General features: G+C 38.7%; 1 protein-coding gene across 1 annotated transcript; it reads left to right on the forward strand.

Annotated features, from left to right (window-relative positions):
• Window positions 1–53: 53 nt before the first annotated feature.
• Window positions 54–19,638, forward strand: cfap54 (cilia and flagella associated protein 54). Its single transcript, XM_022762685.1, has 46 exons — window positions 54–123; window positions 640–698; window positions 1,216–1,359; window positions 1,819–1,932; window positions 2,444–2,545; window positions 2,827–3,019; window positions 3,450–3,562; window positions 3,727–3,841; window positions 4,232–4,317; window positions 4,451–4,588; window positions 4,825–4,972; window positions 5,503–5,529; window positions 5,850–6,038; window positions 6,301–6,434; window positions 6,881–7,078; window positions 7,192–7,284; window positions 7,378–7,566; window positions 7,893–8,011; window positions 8,130–8,277; window positions 8,513–8,668; window positions 9,139–9,261; window positions 9,490–9,595; window positions 10,078–10,167; window positions 10,256–10,382; window positions 11,478–11,675; window positions 12,002–12,174; window positions 12,261–12,415; window positions 12,670–12,879; window positions 13,111–13,310; window positions 13,691–13,826; window positions 14,263–14,299; window positions 14,651–14,821; window positions 14,933–15,106; window positions 15,314–15,401; window positions 15,575–15,745; window positions 15,850–15,916; window positions 16,100–16,285; window positions 16,382–16,468; window positions 16,564–16,683; window positions 17,299–17,440; window positions 17,891–18,051; window positions 18,227–18,381; window positions 18,465–18,585; window positions 18,860–19,004; window positions 19,303–19,460; window positions 19,627–19,638. Exons 1-46 carry the CDS (start codon window positions 54–56, stop codon window positions 19,636–19,638), a joined length of 6,048 nt encoding a protein of 2,015 aa, XP_022618406.1.
• Window positions 19,639–21,567: the final 1,929 nt, after the last annotated feature.

Below are 21,567 nucleotides of genomic sequence, written 5' to 3' on the forward strand. Positions count from 1 at the left end.
GTGTGTGTGTGTGTGTGTGTGTGTGTGTGTGTGTGTGTGTGTAGATCCGTGCAATGCAGGGCTGTGCCCTGTGTATATTTGAGCTGGAGAAAAGGCACAGCGTCCTCAGCCAGAAGGGACTCTGTAAACTGCTGCGTGTGCTGAACTTCATCAGGATCATGATGCAGGCTTTTCAGCAACATGAACACCTCTGCTGGCAAATATATAATGGTATATTTGTACAACTTATGTAATTTGTTCAGTATTTGCTTTTTGTCTGACAGAAAATTTAGGAAAAACTATTTGAGTTGTGAAAGTCTGAGAAAGAGAAAGAGAAGATTTTGATAATGTGCCCAATATAGAGGGCCTGTGACGTTCCAGATGCAAGGAGTGTATCCACTAAGTTAACATTGTGAACAAAGCTGATGCCGTCAGAGTAACAGGTTAACTTTCCAAGGGTACCCTATGATTCCTGGAAATATGTTAGCACAAGAACAAGATATAGTGAAAATTACATAGCATGCTTCAATATAAGTAATGGTAGTTCATCTGTTGTTAGATTAAAGTAAGAAATTATAGAATTCAACTGTATTTGATGTCATATAGCAGAACTAACCTCATACTATGCATCTTTCTATTTTTCTTTCTCATCTTTTCCAGGTTCATTACATATCTACACCATCTGTCGTTATCTGATGGCCATGAATTGTAGTGCACAGGTACTCAGAGATAGATGATAGATGGAACGTATAGTACTGTATATCTTGTTTCAGCTGTTATAGACTATTCATCCTCTAAAGAGTCTTTTCAAAAGGTTGTTTTTGCCATGCCACATCTAATACACTCTAAAGGGAAAGATAGAGTGGATGAGTAAATAATAGTATGTGATGTGTGGTTTGTGCTAATTATGACTGAAAAACTATATGAGTTTTGGAAAGTGAGTTTGATTGACGTGAGATTCACTCTCTTTTGCACATTGGCTGGTGTCCTTACCCTCCTTCTGGTGTGTTAGAATTCAGGTTAGTATTGTATAGGGTATAGTACATATAGGGTATAGTATAGGGTAAGTATTGTGACTAAAAAAAGACAACATGCAACTCCTAAAACTGATTATGGTATTTTTACCCAATGAATGATGTGATACAACCAGAAATTATTGTGAGTTATATTGTACATATAATTGTCTGAGTGTCATGCTTTAGAATACTTTATGCCACCAATTGTGATCTGATTCAGGCACTGGAGTACCTTCTGTGGGCAGGCATCAGTTTTGAGCTCTCCATTCCACTGATGACTGCGAAGTATCTGCCATGGATTGTCACACTCTACTGTGCTGTCTGTCACTGTTACTATGACAACCAGGCTGCAGTGCAGGCGGAGGTGAAAGACACACATAATATGCATCCAGACACCTACAAACACACAATCATCATAATGTCAACAGACTATTCACAGGCTGATAATAACAAGTTATAAATACCAACGTACAGCCTTTCTCAATCTGTCTGCAGTTTTCCGATAGCCAATTTTACAGCAGTTTACCTGGTGTTAATATGCTGAATTTTATTATATAGTCCTAATTACCAAGGATTATATAATAAAATTCTGCTTTGATGTTCATGTATTTGCTGTATCAAGATTTTACTGTTTCAAACACATAATTAAATAATACATTCTCCATGTTAATATAAAATACTGGTCACAGGTTTATTATGCATGGACATGTTGAATGAATATTGAAGTCACATAGAAAAGGTTCTTAAACTGAATTTCTGATTTTTTTCTGCAAGTCCTATTCCATATTTGTGGAGTTGTTTGTGTGTCTCCAAATACTTTCAGGAATTTTCCAGGAGAGCCCTCGGAAAAATCAATGAGCTAGCACAGCTGGAGGAGCAGAGTGAAGTTCCTGCCACCAGAGAGACTCAGAGAGCTTATAAAGAGGCGTCTATCAAGGCAGGAGCCTACTCTCATCAAAACATACTCTTACTACTGTTACTGGATAAAATATAGAGTAGATATCATTTGCATTTCTCACTGACAGTGAGTTTCACAGTCAGGAGAGAAAAACATTAAAAGGATGCAAGGAACATGTAGTGCATGTAAATATAAAACCAAATACCAATCTACATATATAATCTACACATACAATGATAATAAATTAAAGCACTATGTGAAGTCCAGTGGACACTGCCCAAGCATGAGAAGCCACATTCCTTCTTTCTCAACTCATGCCTCATTAGCATTAACTGGCTCTCAATTCATAACGTCTTTCTCACTGAGAAACCTCTCGGTGTGTAACTACAATACAGACACATACAGATTGTTGCCTTTTGTAGATGTATGCATTTTGTGACTTGTGACTTTCTGATCCCAAGTTAACAGTTTATTACATTTGCCTTTACAATAGTGATATGGTTTTTTTTGGTTTATCAAATTAAAAGTGATTGAGATCTTTTTTTTCCAGCTGGGTGCCATGATGTTCAAGCGGGCAGTGTATGAGACCAAAAGGAGACCCAAACCAACGTTCAGAGTCAAAGCCAAAAGCACCCTTAAGGACATGCCTAACGTAATTAGATCCACTTTAATGAAGTGTCATCATACTCAGTGTTAAATATCAGACTTAAGTGTACTGTCAATTTAAAGGACATATTCAATGTAGTAGACCATCCAAACACATGCTAACTCCTGTTAAATTATTAAATAAACAGTTTACTTTGCAGTTTTTTAAGCCTTACTTTACTGTCTTTATTATAATGGAGTGAGGCTCAGGATGTTTGCTTAGGTTGTAGACTAATTTTGTTCTTGTTACATTACCTAGAATTGTATGTCTGACTGCATCCACTGTAGGTGCCATGGCCCCGTACTGCAACAGAGCGTATGCTAATGGGACTGTTTGACAACAGTGCAGCACAGTTCTTGGGCATCTTAGAAGCACTTTGGGACAGCACCAGACACCCACTGCAAACGAGGATGCCAGATGAACCAGAGCTGCAGGAAGTCATCCTGGAACTCCTGTCTGCTGGCATCAGTATATTATCTGGTTAGTAATACGAACACATAGCAGAAAAAGACTCTCTAGTAATTACAGTAAGTATGTGATTAAGAGCAAACATACAGGTGCAGCAGACCCCTTAGATGTAATTGTTTAAATGTAAATGGGTATTTAAGGTGTAGAATGTTCACTTTATATATTAAGTAATGAGCTTGTGTAACATGTTTTGTTTCTGTATGTTAAGGAGTAACAACTACTAGTGAGCAAAGGTATGATGACCAACCATACATGTGTCTTAGTACACTGACATCGACATCCACTCTAATGGATTCAGCCATTACAGGTTAGTCTTCTTTGTCCTTTTTTCTTACATTACCATCAACATGTTATACACCACTTTATGATGCAGTGCAAGGTGTTTGTGTTGTGCAGTGGTTTGGAAAAATTGTGTCACAATGATGTGATGTTGTGTTACTAGGTGAAAACAAAGTACCCATCATGTCTGCAGTGAGGTTCATTAAGCTGCTATTTCAGTACAAGGAGCCAGATACATTCACTGAACTTGTCAAAGAGATGCTACAGGTTTTGTCTGTGAGTGGCACACACACATCTACTGCAGTCTTATTATTCATAAAAAGGGGAATACATTCTATCAGTTATCACTTTTGTATTCTTGTGTTTCCAGTTTGAGTTTAATGTGTGTTGTATTCCTGAATGATCTTGAGTGAGAGTCTCTTTTTGTCTCTCTGTATCAGGGTGTGGAAGGTCAGTCATTCAGGAAGGCAGAGATGGAGCTTGCTTTACTCGACAGTTTCAACAGTCTGCTGTGTTCCCAGAGGAGCCGTCCTAAAGATGACAACGTGATTGATGGTAGCAAAACTAAATTGTGCAATATATAGGCCTCGAAACCTTTTTAGATAAATTGATTGATTAATAGAAACTGGGTTTTGTCCACAACATCTTCTCGTAATTGATTTATTGTTGATATCCAGACTTCATTAGTCTTTTGGCTTATTTTCTTTGATTGTGGTTGCCTTCGAACAGAAAGTACTTTAAATGATGAGGGGCACTGTTTTATCTTAATCTGGTTAATGCCTGTTGAATATTAGCTAACATGCTTTGAGATTGTTCATAACCTAGCATTAGGTTCTAATAAGATGCTTAACACTGGCCCTCAGTTACTTGATTACAAAATATCCAACACTTATTTCAGCTGTGTCTGAATTTTAATGTGAGTTTGGTGTTTGATGTTTCCAACAGACAGACACATGTCTTCATTCTCAATGAGTGATGAGTTCATTTGCCTGGTAGACACCCTGCACAACACTGTTTGTGGCTGCGCTCCTGTAAGTTTCCATATTGTGTATATGCTTGTGTTGGGGTTGATCTGCAAGTAGAGTTCAGATGAAAATTAATTCAGCACAGGACTTTTTAGTCTGTGTATGTGTGTGTTATGTATGTATGTGTGTGTTTTTGTAGGAGGTACAGCCAGACGAGGACCTGGTTTTGGATGTTTTTTTATTTATCTGGGGTAAAGTAAAGGTGGTGATGCAAAAGGATAAGCTGCAAAACCCAGAGTTTACACACTACCTTGAGAAGGTTGATAATTACGATAAGGTACGTATTTAAATAGGTAAGCACGGTTTACTTTTTCATCTACAGTGACCATAGTTTTTCTTATCAACGCAGTTTGTAGAGTATTGGACTGTTTAAACTATAACTTTGATTTGAACAGGATAAAACACATACAGGAACTTATATTTACTTAGAAATTTCACAGTATATTATATGCACACATAAACTACTTATTTCTGTTAATTTGTGTGTGGTATTATTTTTAAACATATTTGCAGTGGCTGTGGTGTCTATCTAGGCTGTGTGAGGTGGCCTTTGCCTCTGATCTGGCAACTGTGGACTGCATAATGACAACAGAGATGATCCACACACTGGCCATACTGCTAGAAAGTGCAGCTGAAAGCAGTAATCAAACACAATGTCCAGGTAAGGGATAAGGTTCCACCATATGCCCTGTCTCGGTCTGTAGGACAGCTGAAATCACTTTTGTGCTTGATCGTAATAGAATTTCAGTCTTGTATTTGGCATCTGGGAAACTTCCACCATAGTCTCTCTCTCTCTCTCTCTCTCTCTCTCTCTCTCTCTCTCTCTCTCTCTCTCTCTCTCTATCTATCTATCTATCTATCTATCTCTCACACACAAACACACACACACACACACACACACACACACATTATTCATAATATGCAGTATATACAATGTTTTCCCACACCATAGTTATGACAGTATGATTGTTCTAATGTCTTATGTCTAGCAGCTCCTGAAGCAGACAGTGATGGTGTGAAACCATGCCCTTTCTCTCTTCATGAGGTATGTGAATGGTTGAACTGTATAGACTCAAATTATACTTCCATGTATTGCCAAGGTTAAAAAAAACAGTATTCTGTGTATGGTTTTTCAAAAATATTGCAAACTTAAATGCATTGTAGAATATTTGTGTCTGTATGTGCTTGTAGAGTTCAAGTACAGAGATGCTTCAGAAGGTGTGTGAGTTGGTGAGGAGAGGTCTTAAAGCATTGGCAAAGGGCATAGCTACACTGCTACCCCAAGATTGCTCAGCAATCACTGACTCTGCTTTTATGCAGGTAGGCAGTCAACCTGTTCAACACAGTAAAACTTAAGTGTTCTAAGTTCTAAACCAGGCGTTGCCTTGAGTTTGATCTCAGTACTGTATATACATTAAAATTATAAATAAATCAGTATACAGTGAGAATATACAGTGGTTGAGTGCTGCTAAAACCTGTTTTGCTCTTGTTCTGATAGAAATTTTGTCCCCTCCCTCCATCAACTCCTTCCCTATCAGAAGAGGGAAATGAGAACGATGAAATAAGTAAGAAGGAAAAAGAAGAAGTGGAAACTAAGGCAGATTCAGATATGAAAGGCTCTCAAGACACTCAGTCCACACGTGTGCCCCTGCTGGCCACAGACCTTCATCTAGAGCTAGACATCATCCACCACAGAGCTTCCCTCAAGTTACTGCAGCTTAATGCAGGTCAGACTCACTATCGCACTGACAAAATTACTCATCACTGATTAATTACATTGAGTTTGTACTCCATTTTACATTAATAGAAATGGTGAAACTTCCTGCTCCTGCATTTGATGATTCACAAACAGAACTTAGTTGATGTAAATATTCCAAAAGAATATCGATTTAAAAATTAGATGTCTACCAATAAATCATGCCTAGTTCCAGACACAAATAATGGGTCTAAATAAGTGGCTTCTCCTGATACTTCCATTCTTGTGTCTAGTTGCAGAGTCTGAACTGTTGGATCGGATCAAGAAGAACAAGGTGTCCAAAGCTCTTTTTCTGGTCCAGAAAGCCTTACTGGTGTACAACAGCATGGGACCAAATAAGAGCAGCAAAACCAAGAGTCTGCTAGAGGTTACATGTGCATGATTCATACTTTGTTAGACTAACCCACAAATACACATGTAATGTAAAAAAAAAGTTGATATCATCTCATGCCAGCTGTTGATATATTTCCACATAATGTTATGTATGTTGAAAAATAGTAAGTAACACTTAAGACAGAGCCATTATCCTGTTAATAAGGCTTAACTGTAATAAATGCTCTCTTGGTTCTGGTGGTACCTCCGGTTACATCTTTGACTGAAGGCCTGCTAAATAATGAAATCAACTAGTGTAGTCAGTTTTTGGACTTTAAACCTTCACTTAGAGCCTCAGTGGCACATTTAACTTCAGTACATACTGTGTAAGTAGGGTGTCAGACTCAGATGTAGCCACTTTTATTAAGGACTGGTGATTGAATTGAGCTTTAAATGTAATCAATATTCAACTGGTTTGTCCATGTGTTGTGTTTTTGCCAGGAGGCTTCCATCCTGATAGAGAAAGCAGGAGTAGAGGAGAGGCGACTGCATATCTCCACCACCTCTAAGACACCTGCTGAAAATAAAGACAAAGGACTGAAGGAAGAAGAGGAAAACCCTCCACCTCCCCCCATCCTACTCTCACGCACTGACCATTCCTTAACTTTTGCTCCAGCACCTTATAATTTGGAGGGACAGGTGAGATCTGATTTTAATTATGTGGTTGTTTTACTAACCTAACAAGTAGCAAATAATCCAGTGTAATTTATATACTTTTTTATCTTTCTCTTTGTACTTTTTTTTCTTTACAGGTGTGCTGGTACCAGCTTTGTGGCCGTGCAGCTGAGGGCATTAACCAGAAAGTCCGCCTTGGAGACTGCAGCCTGTCAGGAACTGGAAATATGGTAAAATTGATTTCTTTCACAAAGAGTGTCATTTGTAGTGGGACTTGACCTGATGTATGTTGTGATATAAGCCCTGACTTTGTCTGTTTCCAGGTACCAGCAGTATCTGGTGAGTGTGTACTGAGTGTGGAGGGGCTTGTTCCCAACCAGAAATATGTGTTTGCTGTTGCAGCCTACAACAGCCAGGGAAAGCTACTTGGAAACACCATAGGGGCGACAACATTCCCACTGCTGGCATCCATGCCTGTACCACTGCTCTCCACATGGGCTCACTTGGCTCAGGTACACAAGTCTCTACTTGGTACTAATATGTCACCTCACCACACCTATCACTTGTTAGGTTCAGGTGCTTGTACTACTCCTGGGAAAGAACAGCAGAACCTTTGTCCAACACTTTCATTCTAACATATTTGTACATCTTACCTCATTTGGGTGTAGGGTGGAATAGAGAGCCTTTAGGCATGATAATGATTAACACTGACTCACACAGCTGTGTTCACTATCAGGATATTGGCCAAGGGAAAAGACATAGCACTGCAATACTGATACCCACAGAGCCAGAGAAAAATCAGGATTATGGATTATGACTTTTTTGACTCCTTCTTCAGGCAGCATTTCAAACAGAACAGTATGCCTTAGCAAAGAGAGCCTGCAGGGAACTGTGGAGCCATTATACCTTCCCTGACCCTGAGTCCCACAGTACACAGGATAGACTTGCTACCACAAGGTAAGGAGGGAAACACATCCACACAGTTCAGGTAAAGGAGTCTGTATTTCAATGCATTTGCTTATATCTATCATCTTTCCATATATTTCCCTCTCTGTCCCCATTCACCATGCTAAAGGCTGCATAAACAGACCGTACAAAGCTCCTCTTCTCACCTGTGTCAGTTGTTCCTCACTTCCATCTTCATTGAGACAGAGATCAATATTCAGCAGGGATCGCTCTACTGTAACTCATTCAGTGACAATGGGCCATTTATCTCGGAACAGGTAACAATTTAATCTAGATTGAGAAGTATATACATATTTGTCAAATTATATATAAAACAATAACATATAAGACTGTAAAACTGTAACAAGAAGTAAGGCCAAACAGTTTGTTTGATAGTTACTGTTGATAGTGGCATCACAAGTGTTCTTGTCTCTTTTTTGCCTTTTTGTATTGATGTGACCAAAGGTGAACATAAATAACATAAATTAATAATATGTGCTTGTGTGTATGCAGGAAGCCAGGCTGGCAGAATGTGAGCGAATGCTGGTGGCTATGGACTTGGCAATGTACTTAAATGATGGCATGGCTGCCGTGCAAGCTGTAGTAAGCTGTTATGGCCTTTTGGCACCTCTAATCTTTCATCAGATCCAATGCAACCCTGTGGTACAGGTATGCAAAAACCATATCATACAAGTCTTAATATTCTGTCTTACAAAGGCAAACTTTACTTTTTTATGATGTAACATAATACAAACTACAAATAATTCATAAGTGTGTGTGTTTGTGCCTGTGCTCTGATGTTCAGGTGCTAAAAAAATGCTTGATAGTTTTGGAGGAGAATTCAGGTCTTCTCAAACACAAATGGACTGGAAACATCTCAGAGTCATTTATGCACATGATAGCCTGCATCACCTACTACTTGTCAAAGGTGTGTCTGCATGTGTATGTGTAAGGTTTATTCTGTTTATGTGTGTTCACAATAAAAGTTCCAAGTACTTCCAGTCATACTTTTATTTACATTTTACATACTTAACCCGTCCTCTCATCCACAGTAACTTATAATTCTCAGATATCCCAAGTGATAATTAACCAGGAGCCTTGCTCAAAATAATTTCTCTTTCTTCATCCTTCCTGACCAGACATTACGTGCGCTGAGGGAGCATGAGATGGCTTTTGCAGTTATGGACTGTGGTCGCAGGCTGCTCCAGGAGGTCTATGATGCCCAGTGGCAAATCATGAGACTTGCCAATGAGGCTGTGGGTGTAAGGAAGAGTGGAAAAGTGATTTTTTTCATGATTTTTCCTCTTAGAATGATCATAGATCATGAAATTAATACAATTACCCAATATATTTTTAGATTTTTACAAAAGACTGCTATATTTTTAGGTGATGTTATGATATTAAAAATTCTTAATACTCATCAACTGAAGAATATCTTGCTCCACAGTTCTAGTATTTCTGTGTGTTTCTTTGTGTCTGTGCCGTCTAAGACACATCATGCTGCAGTCAAGGGTGAAATAAGTCTTCAGCTGAAGGCACTGTATGCGAAGAACAAGAAGAGAATCACATCTGAAGCAGCGGTAACCGCAGACAATGGTAACACAGGCATACACACACTGGTCTCATTATTTTTTTATTTCATTATTTTTAAAACAAGATGGTGTGTATAGCAAGAAGTTAAAGAAGAACTTTTTACTTGTGAGGATTACTTTTCTTTCAAAACTTTAGGTAACAAAATAATACAGCATGCTATTCTTAGTTGATCTTACTGATCAACCAATGAAAATTGACAGTAATAAATGACATATTCATTATTATGTAGCATGTACTTTTCATTTTTAGGCTACTGTTATATATATTATATGTTATATTATATACTTGGTAACCTTATTCACCAAAACAACCAATGGCATGTAACACATCTCTTTATAAAGAAATATTTCATTTTTGTTTGAGTCCCTCAGCTGGCTAACTTGTTTTGTGAACGGTGACTAAACTACTTAGAGCATAATAGATGATACTGCAGTTAGACATTGATCCAAATGTTTTAGTGAATACAACTGTCTTGATTTCTATAGAGATTTTGCGCTCACTGACTGGCAGTGAGGATCCCACCATATTGTATGAGCTGATCTCCAGCAGCACATTAAAGGATGCCTATCAAGATGGTAAATAGCATAAACTCACAAACTTCTTTAAATGAATAATTAGTCTTGTTAATTCACATCTGTCTTTGTGTGTTTGTGTTCTTGATAGTGATGAAGGTTAGACGCAAAGCATATTTCACTGAGTATGCGGCAGTACTACTCCAGAGAACCATGGAAGAAGGTCACCACAACCTTGTATTAAAGTGGGGCCAAAGCATATTTGAATTCCTTTCCAGGTATACTTTCACTGTCCAGCTCCTTGCTGATTTTTCGAAAAACAAATACTGGTATAGTCAAAATGTCAAACAGTGGATTGCTATCGACTTATTTATGGATCTTAATGTGGTTTGTTATTGACCTCATTATGGATATTTGCAGTTTTACCTACGCTGATGAAGATTTGTCAGTATTTGAATGGTTTTTCTGTTTGTCAGGCGTGACGAGGTGATGGGACTGTCCACAAAATGTTTGGAGGGAAATGGTGATAGAAAAAGAAGAAATAGTGTTCAAACTCCGAAAGGAAATGAACAACCCCAGGTGAAAATACAAATATGCACATAAACATGCAAGGACATAAGGACAGACAGTATCCTCAACATCTGTGCTATACTAAAAATGGGTGGATATTCTTTTTTGCATTACACTTTATGAACAATGCTCTACCAAGCAGCTGAGGGTGGCATCTCTCCTATTTCCAGATGGTGCCCCTCTGGCATCATTGGATTTTGACCTTGCCAAGCTTAATGAACTATGGGTGTTCTTAAATGCACATTACTTATGAATGAATCTGTGTGTGCGCTTAGGTAAAACCAATCTTTCATGTGGGATAAAGTTTTCTGGTTTCTGACTTTGCAAAGAAGCACCAATTTACGGTGTAGTCATATGCTTCACAAATTTTTTGAAAAATGCCTTTAATTTTAGTGCCTTACGTATATTGTAGACAAAATTCACAACCACTTTAAGTGCAGTTCATTAAGTATGTATCCCAACCCCAAAGAAAGCAGATAAAACTACAAACTAAAACTAAAAATGAAATGCACTATTTAATGATTATTTTTGCTATTGTTATTTTGAAGGGTTTGTTACTTTGTTTAATGTAAAATACACATATAAATACTTTTGCTGCTTTTTGAAGCAGAACAAGAACACACCTTCTCATGACGACACAAGAAAGAAAATAAAGCAGAAAATGCCACACAGCACTCTTCAGAGAGTGAAAACTAACAGGTACAGTATGTGTGTGTGTTTATCTGTGTGTTGCGAAAATCTGTGTTTGTGTGTGGCTGCGTGCATTTGTGTATTGTGCACTGACCTACTGTCCATGTGTGTAGGGAGATACAGGTTGTGGAGAACCTGATAACCATGATGTCGTCTGTGGTGCAACGCCACAAGAAGCAGCTTCAGCTGAGGAACATGTGCTGTGAGGAGAGAGTGTGGAAGTCACATCTTAACTACATCATGGCTCAGGCACATATAGCACTGCTTTACCAGGGCCTGGACCAGATACATGGAGGAGCCCTGCAGCACAGGTTCACACACAGATTACCAGCTTTACTTCACCTTTTTTGTGTTTTTCTGGGAACTATTGATTAGTTTCATCGATTACATGAGCTGGCCAAGGGGGTTGCTACCATTACATATCAACACATAGAGACATATTGTTGCCCATTGCCCATGAGCAGGATTGCATAATTTTTGGTACATTTAGTATTGATTTTTGTTACCTTAAGTCAGATATTGTGGTATTTGTGTCATTATTGTTATGATTAGTTTTTAAAATATGAATCATTTAAAATATACTGTATATTCATGTGTTTATGCCTGTAATACCGTGTACTGTATTTGCTTTGTTCAGGTACAGCCAGTTTAATCCCTTGTGTTTCTCTCTGGCCTATTCTGGTGTCCTGGTACGGAGGAACTCGCAGCGACAGAAGTCTTCTAAATATGAGGTTGTCTCGGAGAGAGACTCCTCTCACTCTGGTCATAGGAATTACGTGGCTACACACAAAGACAGGCTCAAAAAGGAGGGTGAGGAAAATGGCACACTGAAAAATTGGAAGAAAAACTTTACACCTGCTCTGAATTAATCACTTGTCCCCTTCTTTTTTTTCCAGATGTTAGGGCTGATGACTCTGTCTCAGAGGAGAGTTGTGAGGAGGGAGAGGACCCCTCACAATCTGTGGAACAGCAGATTGAGACACACAGGCACACTGCTGCCATGCTGCTTGACTCGCTTAACAAAGCTGCTTTACATCTCAGAAAGGCCATGGTACTGTTCACACATACATGCACGTACACTCGCATACAAGTAAACAAATTCTGAAATTACACATGACCATACAGTGTAAATCTAGGCTTTGCTAACTTTGTGTGTCATTGTATGAAAATCACAGATATTTTACTTGTGTGTGTTTATTCTGTCACATACTGTACAATAATTTTACTTTTTATTTTACTTTCAGAATTTGTCTGTACTTGCACTTGTACTGTACTTTATGCATCTATTTTTTTTATCTTTTTCAGGTGTTGGCCCATCGTGGCAGCCATTGGACCACTCTGCAGTGTGTGTGTCAGACTGTGTGGGACCAAAGCTGTAGAATTGCTTTCATAGTACAAACAGCTGTTCAGTTTGAACCTCACTCCCCCATGACAACAGAACAGCTGCACACCACCTTCACTCGGCTCCTGGTGCTGGCTACTGACCTAATCATGGATATGCTGAACAGACTAGGGGTAAATATCTCATACAGCTATATACAAATACGTAGCTACTTGTTTAAAAACTCACACACATGATCATTCATTTCTAGTAGATAAAAACAAAAAAAAAACTAAACCTCTAGATTGCAAATTCTGTTGTGATCGATAGGTTGCCATTGATTGCTGTGGTCACTACAGTCTGCATCTTGTGGAGATAACACAATCCTGTTTTTTACTTTTTATCTTCATCTTGGTCCCTACTAGTTGTGGAGTTTGTATGACAGCGACATGACTGAGGAGGAACTGGAGTCCAGTCTTCACTTCTCGGCCCCTCTGGATGACAGCACCCAGGTGGACCTGCGTTGGGTTCGGACCTTGGTGTTGCACACTCTGGAGCGGCTCCATGATAGTGGCAAATGGGAAAGCCTGGCCCACTTTGCCTTACTTTTCAACTCATACACACGGTGAATAAGACGGATTTTTTTATTTGTAGAACACACAGATTAAATTGATGCCACAAATCTAAGAGTGTAAAATTTATAGATAGGTTTGTATAGCAACATTTAAAAGACACAGAGATGAGTACCAGGTTTTAATCATTACAGGGAATTTGAGTGGAGATTTTCAATTTTTAAACTTTATCAGTCACAGCGAGGAAATATACAGTTGGTGTAGAAAGACATGACAATACAAGACATACTCACAATAGTGTAATATATAGAAATCTTTAAAGCATGAAATAAACATATTAAGTGGATTTTCACACAAAACACTGCTCTGTGTGTTCGTGTGTGTGTGTATGTGTGTGTGTGTGTGTGTGTGCTCATCTGTATGCCTATCTCAGGGAACGTTATGCCTTGATTACAACTCCTCTACTCATCCATGCTCAGAGGAGGCTGCTTGAAAGGATTAGTAGTTTTGGAGGACCTGCAGTTCCACAGCCACACCATATCAAGACACAGAAGGCCACTGGCAAAGAGGTACCATATACCCACACACAGAACCATGTTCAAGCTATGTATGATAATATAGTGAAAGTCAAAGTATATCAAGGAAACCCAAGCCAATAAAACTGTTCTATAGATATACTAATGTTTGATTACCTAGCAAGATAAAAGAAATACAACATTTCCCAGCCTTTTATGTGATATGTCATATATCTCATTATTCTTCCACAAACAAATGCAGTTGAAAGGTAGAAGAAAAACTCGATGAGGTCGAGAAATCACATGATAAGTATGAAGTCGGCAGTAATTTCTTGTTCAGCACCACCAAATCTGAAAATATACTCACATCATGTGTTTTTGCCCTATTGAAAGTATAATGACTAATTTATTCATGTCTTGTGTACACTTGTGCATTTTGTGTATTGTACTGTATGTGTATATATGTGGTACTTTCTTTTCTATATTTCAGGTAACTTACAGGAGCTACGCAGGCTGCCAGCTGCTCAGTGGGTGGATCCCTCACCATGCACAGCAACCATCCATTCACAAAAAAGCAGCACTCACAAACTCCACTCCTCAACATGCAGTTGAGCTTAAAGGTTTGAACAGCAAGTTTCAGTCATGTCAGAATATTTCACTCATACAAACAGTTGTTTGTAGTAAATGATGATGGCTGCCCTGTAATTGAAAAATTTCAATATTAGAAAATAACATAGGAATGCCTGAATGGTGAGATATTGTGGTATGAATTGTGCAAAATTACCAAAATGTTACAAGGATGTACAAAGACCAAACAAGTGTGGACAGGTTGTGTTTAAATGGATAATCTTTTCTTGCATATATGTTCTGTGTCGAAGGTGCAGAAATACAGCACTCCATGTCCCTTGTGTGCGTTCCTCTGGATGTAGAAGACACACTGAGCTGTTACCAACAAGCTCTTGAGAGAAGACCGCATTGTCTTCAAGTCTTCCAGCATAGTCGCTCATTACTGTTACTGCTACTGGCATACACACAGCCCTGTGAGTTCAGTTCTGATTAAGTGGACACATGCATACTCACACATCAGTTGTTTCAAACTCACACATGTCTGTGTTTCTATCCAGGCTTTGCAGGACAGTTGCGGCACTGTCAGAGCAGAGGTCTCAGCCATTCTGCAAGCCTGGTGGATTTCAGCCCCATAGTTATGCCCACTCCAAACATCCAACCATGCGACCTGACGGAGGAGGACTACAGTACTCAAAATGCTCTCTACAGCCTCCCTATCAGCACCGACCACATGCCGACTGTCACTGCTGCATACTCCAACTCCATTAGTAAGAACACAAAATACTTATAAAGTACCAGACAAGGCTTCTATAGTACACTTTATATAAAAAAGGCAAGTATCCACATGTTGTGTTCTGCAGAGTACCAGCAGACTAAATGACAAGATAATAGCATGGAATATCTGAATTAAGTATGTGTCAGGCTCTCATGTTCATAAAGGTCTGACTTTCCTTTCCATCCCAACTTTTCTTCAGAGTATCTCCAGGCCAACAATCATGACTCCCTCAGAGTTTTGATGCTGCATGAAATGGGAAACCTACATTTCTACAGCGGTAACACAAGGTTAGAAAAATGTATCCACAGAGTGTGCATGTATGCGCGTTGAAGTCAGCTTACAGCCTTTTACTGTATGCATTCACCTGCAATTGTACAGCAAAAAAGTGTAAGTTGAGCTTTTTTGTGATTTTCCTTGCATTCTTATAATAATTTAATCCCTGTCTGTGTTTTATCTCAAGGGCTGCACACTCATTCTGGAGTAAAGCTGTAGATTGTGCCTTACAGAGCACAGGTGCTGTAGAGAAATGGGATGGTGTGTTGTTTGGAAGTGGCTCCCTGCAACAAACCCTGAAACAGGCTGGCATTTGGGCATGTCTACAGGCTGCTGGGCTCACTGCTAAGATTGCACAGTAGGTTTCGGTGAAGTTTGTCATTGATTTGATTTGTTTTTTGTGTAGATTGCAAACATATCCCTTTAAACCTATTTGCTCCTGAGGGATGTTTTTCTCTACAGGTATATTTTAACGTCTGATATCAGACAGCGGACTAAGTATTGTCTCATCTCTGCTCACCTGTTTAAGGTAATACTTCCGGGGGATATTAATCTCTCTTATCACAAACATGTTTTTTATTTTATTTAAGGAATGATGACACTAAATGTTTTCGCTTTAATGACTGTATGTTTTATTCTGTGTGCGTATATGTCCATTTATTCTGACATACCTGTATTTGTGTGTGCGTGTGTACGTAAACCACTTCCATAGTGTGTGCTGTGCTGCTCCCTGGCTCAACCCCAAGTCGACCTCCATTATGCCTCCCACAGCATCAGAGATGAACTGCTCCCTGGAGTTGACCTTTTCTCTGAACCTCACAGGGTTCACCTTGGTACCACTGTAACCAGCCTTAATTTCCTCTGCCACTGGCTTTTCACCACAGGATACTACATCACGGTACACACGTAAACACTGTCTGTGTGCCCTCATTTTGAACTGCAATGCTCAAAATATGTAATTGACTTAAGTGTTAAACTATCATTGTAATTTCAGCTACTGCCCATACTAGCTCTTTACCTACATTTTGTGGGGACTGTGTGCAGAGATGTGCAACGCACTGTTGAGGGCAAAATACTTAAGGTCAGCCTTTGTGTTGTCTCCTGTATGTGCATGTGAACGTTTTTCCTCTGTGGTTCTCAGTGAGAGTTTTTAACCTGCGTTGGTGTTTTCTGCAGATACGTGCCCTTACTGAACTCTGTCTGTTCACTGAAGCTGCAAAAGAGACAGTTAAGCTCACACAAGGAATAGGTGTCCTTCTGCCTTATGGACACTACATTGCCAAAGACGATCACCAGGTATGAGCATACATTTAGAAAGACATATATATGTTCCCTCTTTGTCTTTTTCTCTCTTAGTCTGTGTCAACTGGTAATATTACAATGTGTTGCATATCACTGTTGCAACACATTTTGCAACATCATATACACTTAGCATACCCTTTGTACTTTTAGTAACAGTTTTTGCTTTGTTTGTAATACTATAAATCTGAATCTTTCATGGAATTGTGAACACATGGGTTGTTTGCCTGCCATCCTCTAAGAGTATGTGTACTGTATCTGCTGTTGCAGATCTAATTTATACATTAGTGCGAGATAGACTGCCTCTGCACAGCATTGAAAGTATTGCTATTTTCGTTTGTTTATACATGCCATAATCTGAATAGATATTATATATTGTGCTTATTGTGCAGCCTGTCAAGACATTCTACAGCAACAAATCTCTCCTGGACAATGCTGAGGTACTTTCTATATGGGATTTCTGTAGATTTTCTAAATTCTTTATTGACCTGTTCTCAGTCTCAGTGCTGTTGTTTCAGCTATGCATTTGACAAATTAAAACTTCTAAATGTGCTAACTACATTTTACGTTTTTTGTGAATGTACTTTGTGTGTACGTGGTGCCTGTGGTTAGGCTTTGGAAGAACTTATGAACTGTGACTTTGCTCCAACGGTCCGAACGTTGTATGGATCCACATTGTGCCTCCGATTGAACCTGGCTCGCGTTCAACTAGTCCTGGCACTCAGTAACACCGTACATGGCCCTCCTGTGCCAGGTGTGTAAGCTAGAGTACCTCTCTCTGTGATTTATTTTGGTTTATATTTGGATCATGTGACATCTCTCATTGGAGTAGGGATGGAGACATACAATTAAACTATCATACATTTAATTGACATTAAGACATGCCCTTTTTGTGTTCTCCATTTCTCCAGGTATCCAGCATCCTGAAGATGTATTTGTCTTCTTGAGATAAACATGCTTTGATACTTAATAGATAGAATGATAAAAAATAGAACCAATTTACCTTCAAGATTGGTTATTTAGTGGGTGAAATAGTTAAAGTTAAAATTCGATTCCATTATATTAATCATCTTTATCATACTGTGCTGTAATTTGGGAACTAAAGCATTAACATTCACTTTAAATACAAATAATTTGATTTTATTCTAAAAGAGTCACTGTGTATCAAACAATTGTTTATGCACATAGTGGAATTGTCTTTCAGATTCTGTTGAAGGAGAAGCTTCTGCCAGCATAACAGGTTGTTTGGTGAACTCAAAACACCATGAACAGGACAGATCAGATACTGAGAGCTCCTATCTAAAGATGGAAGAGCCAAAGGTGCTGGATCTTGATACACAGAATCTGACTCTAGAAAGGATTAAGGTGAGACTTCCTGAGGATTTTCCTTTTGATCTTTACTTCAGGGGTTTGCCACATCCTGTAATTTTTCATTGAACTGTTTTTGTCTTGGCACCTCATAGTAAATATGAGGCAGTTTTTTTTTATCTTCAACTTGTTTGTGTTATTTTGCCCATGTTTGTCATCTCCTCTGTTATAGTTCCTTTTGTTGAAAGGAGCGTCCTCCTTGTTGCACTCCATTTCACAGCAGCTCATATCTCAGTGCTTTAGCAAAATGGAGAACCTGGAACTGGCAATAGAGTCTAATCTTCTAAAGGCCAACCTCTGCCTGCAGCAAGGACATACTGCAATTAGGTACAGTGGTCTTATGTGTGTGTACTGTGTGTGTGTGTTTGCTTATGCTTGTATTTCCTGACCATTTTAATATCCTCCTTCAGTTCAGAAATGGCAGTTTCATCTTTGGTGCTGCTGCAGACGTCACCTGTAATCATGAGAGGATTACCTGGCTCTCAGAAACCTGTGTCTGAGCTCCCACATCCCAGGACTGGAAGTGAATGGGTAGCATGTTTATATAAATTAGTTCATATAAATTCATGCATATGAAAGCCTTACCTGTATGCTGTCTTGTAAACATAACAATAATACAACCAGCATGAAACAAGAATGAAACAGCTGACAACACCAACATAAAAGTGGTACCTCTGAGTGTGTCATCAACTGGAATATGATGATGAAGATGATGTGATCACGTTCATTCAAAATATGCAAATAACCACACAGCAGTAGAACTGTGATTAATGTACATGGTGTGTATGCTTGTATGTGTCGACAGGGTACAAAAGACCCCCTACATGGAGACTGTCCCAGAGCAGTTGAGGCAAGTGAGAGAATTGGAGTTTTTCTGTGGCTACGTTGCCGCCTGGCTCTGGTCCACAGCCTGGCTGCACACATCCGTGGCACCGCTGCCCTTTCTCCAGGTCTGCTCATGTGTTGTGATGCTCTTTCATGTTTTTTCTGAGTAATGTGTCTTGGGCTAAAACAGTTACACTAATATCATAAGGATCTCAAATCTCAAAACAAATTAAAGATCTACCCTTCACTAGTACTGGATGTACACTTGAGAAATACATGTAGGATTAATTTACTTTGTACCTTTACATTATTTCACATAACAAGGCTTGGCATATTATGCCCAGTGTGCCGCATAAAGAATTATGACGAATCATTCAATCTGTGCACATATAAATGTGTGTGTTTGGTGACTGTCTTTTTAAGGTAAGAACATTAATGAAGAGGCAGCTAAGGTCTTACAGGAGGGTCTTGATGAATGTGTGCTATGGGGAGAGCTTGATATTCAAGCCCTTTTGATGGTCGAAGCTGCAGAATTGGAAGCACAGAGAGGCAAGAGGGATGACAGCATGGCAATGCTACAGGTACCAATGCACACAAACACCTCTTTTCACTTTTTATTCATAAATATTTTAGTAAATTTTACTAAAGAAAGAGCAAGAAAAAACATCAACAAAGCAAGGGAAACAAGTTGGTTATTGATTTCTTGGCCTCCTAAATTTGTGTCCATATTGTCCTTGGATTATTTAGATCGAGATATGATGGGCCTTTATAGCTGCAGTGAAGGTTACTCATTTTAAAAATGTTATTTTTTCCATTGCATATATATATCACATATTATGTCTAGCCATTGTTTAATACTGGGGAGAGTCCTTTTTATACCAGTTTTTAGTTGCTGCTTTTTTTTAGGCAACCAGTAGAATTTTACAAAGATATAGATCACTTTTTTATCACATCTTCTTTTATCGCTTTGTGTCCTTATAATTCATAACCTAAAATGTCTCTATGGATTAAAGATATATTCACATAAAATATGGTAGCCTAATCTTTTCACATGGACAAAAAATATGGGAATTAGTAGCATTTATATGTGCTAATGGAAAAGTTTGTGTTATTATTGTAACCATATAATTTTTTGTTGAAGCATGTACACATTGCACATACCTAAGTTTGGAAATTTAAATTAAACAATTAACAATTAGTTGGGCGTACAAACTGATAGCTGAATAGAATAGGCATGTTTGACAAGTCTGTGTCCACAGATAGTTCACTGACACAGGTCCAGTGGAACCATCTCTCACAAAGTGTGCATCCAATCTAGCAGGAAAGGAAAAAGATTACATGCATAGCAGTTACATAATTTAAGACATTACAGTAATCAACTTCAAGCGTTTCAAACTTGACTTACCCCACTGCTCATGCCTGTCATGCTGACCACACTGCCGATACAGTTGAGACAAATCATCTGTTAATCATCTGTTGATTACAGATAGTCATGTCATTTCCTCAAATCACCAGTACTTCCACAACAAGAAAATACAAATATATATAAACCCACCTGTTGCCTTGATAAAAGTTTGGGCTATTTCTATTCTTAGTTGGACTATCTTCTGCTCATCAAATGAAAAATCCATTTGGGGAGTTTGCTACATTAAAATCATGTCTGCCAACTTTAAGAAATAAGTTGAGAATGCATGGAAGCTTAGCAAATGCAGTAATGTGTTTTTCTGAAGTGATGTAATATTAACAGCACAATTGCTTACTTTACACACAATAACACCACATGAAGTTCCATCTTTTTGACGTGGGTGAGGTATCCCTTTAGTTGAGCAGTTCAACAAGAGCAGTTGAGGCACCGCTGCCTCATCAAAGCCCTGTTTAGTGGAGAGCTTGTGAAAAATAACCCCTCACACACAACACATGGATATTTCCCACCTCACTATTGCCCTCTCCTACCTGTTGATATCTCTGGACTTATTGAATGCCTCAGTTTCAGCTCCAAACGGATCAATATAAATTGACCGTTTCTGTTGTGGATGCATTGCCGAGACAATGTAGAAACAGATACATATAATACAATAAAATCAACATGTATTATGTACAATCTGAATATAAAAAAGGCCCCTTACAGTCAGTGTCCAATGGTTGTTATGGCAAACAGCTCCCACCATTACATCATAATCCATGGGATCCACCTGCCAATTAGTACAATAACACTGAATTTCTCCTTATTATCCACAGTGTTATTACATTCATCACTTACCTAAACCAGGCTAGCTAGGAATCAAACTTAGAATCTTCTGATATGTCATCAAACATGTGATCCATTGTGCCACTAAGCTAATACATAATTGTATGTATACAGTTGTGGTCTGGTATACATTAGTATGCATTAAACACAAGTATACAAACACCAAAGTAAAACAACATACTTGTCTATTGTTGCTGTTGTTTTGTTGTATTCTTGCTCTACATACCAAAGGTTCTTCTATTTTATCTGTGATGGCTTTTCTCAGTGTGTGACAAAAGAAAGTCATGTTCAAAGGATGATTCATCTATTGGTGTTATATGTTCTTCTTGGACAATAGCTCCATGCCAGCTGTGAATGAAGGATTCAGACTGTTTGAAACACATTTAGCTATCATTTGGTCAGTGCATTTCGATACATAGTATGTAGAGGAGGAGTTTTGG

This window comes from Seriola dumerili, unplaced genomic scaffold (assembly GCF_002260705.1).
Source record: "Seriola dumerili isolate Sdu_G_001 unplaced genomic scaffold, Sdu_1.0 BDQW01000449.1, whole genome shotgun sequence".
Lineage (NCBI taxonomy): Eukaryota > Metazoa > Chordata > Actinopteri > Carangiformes > Carangidae > Seriola > Seriola dumerili.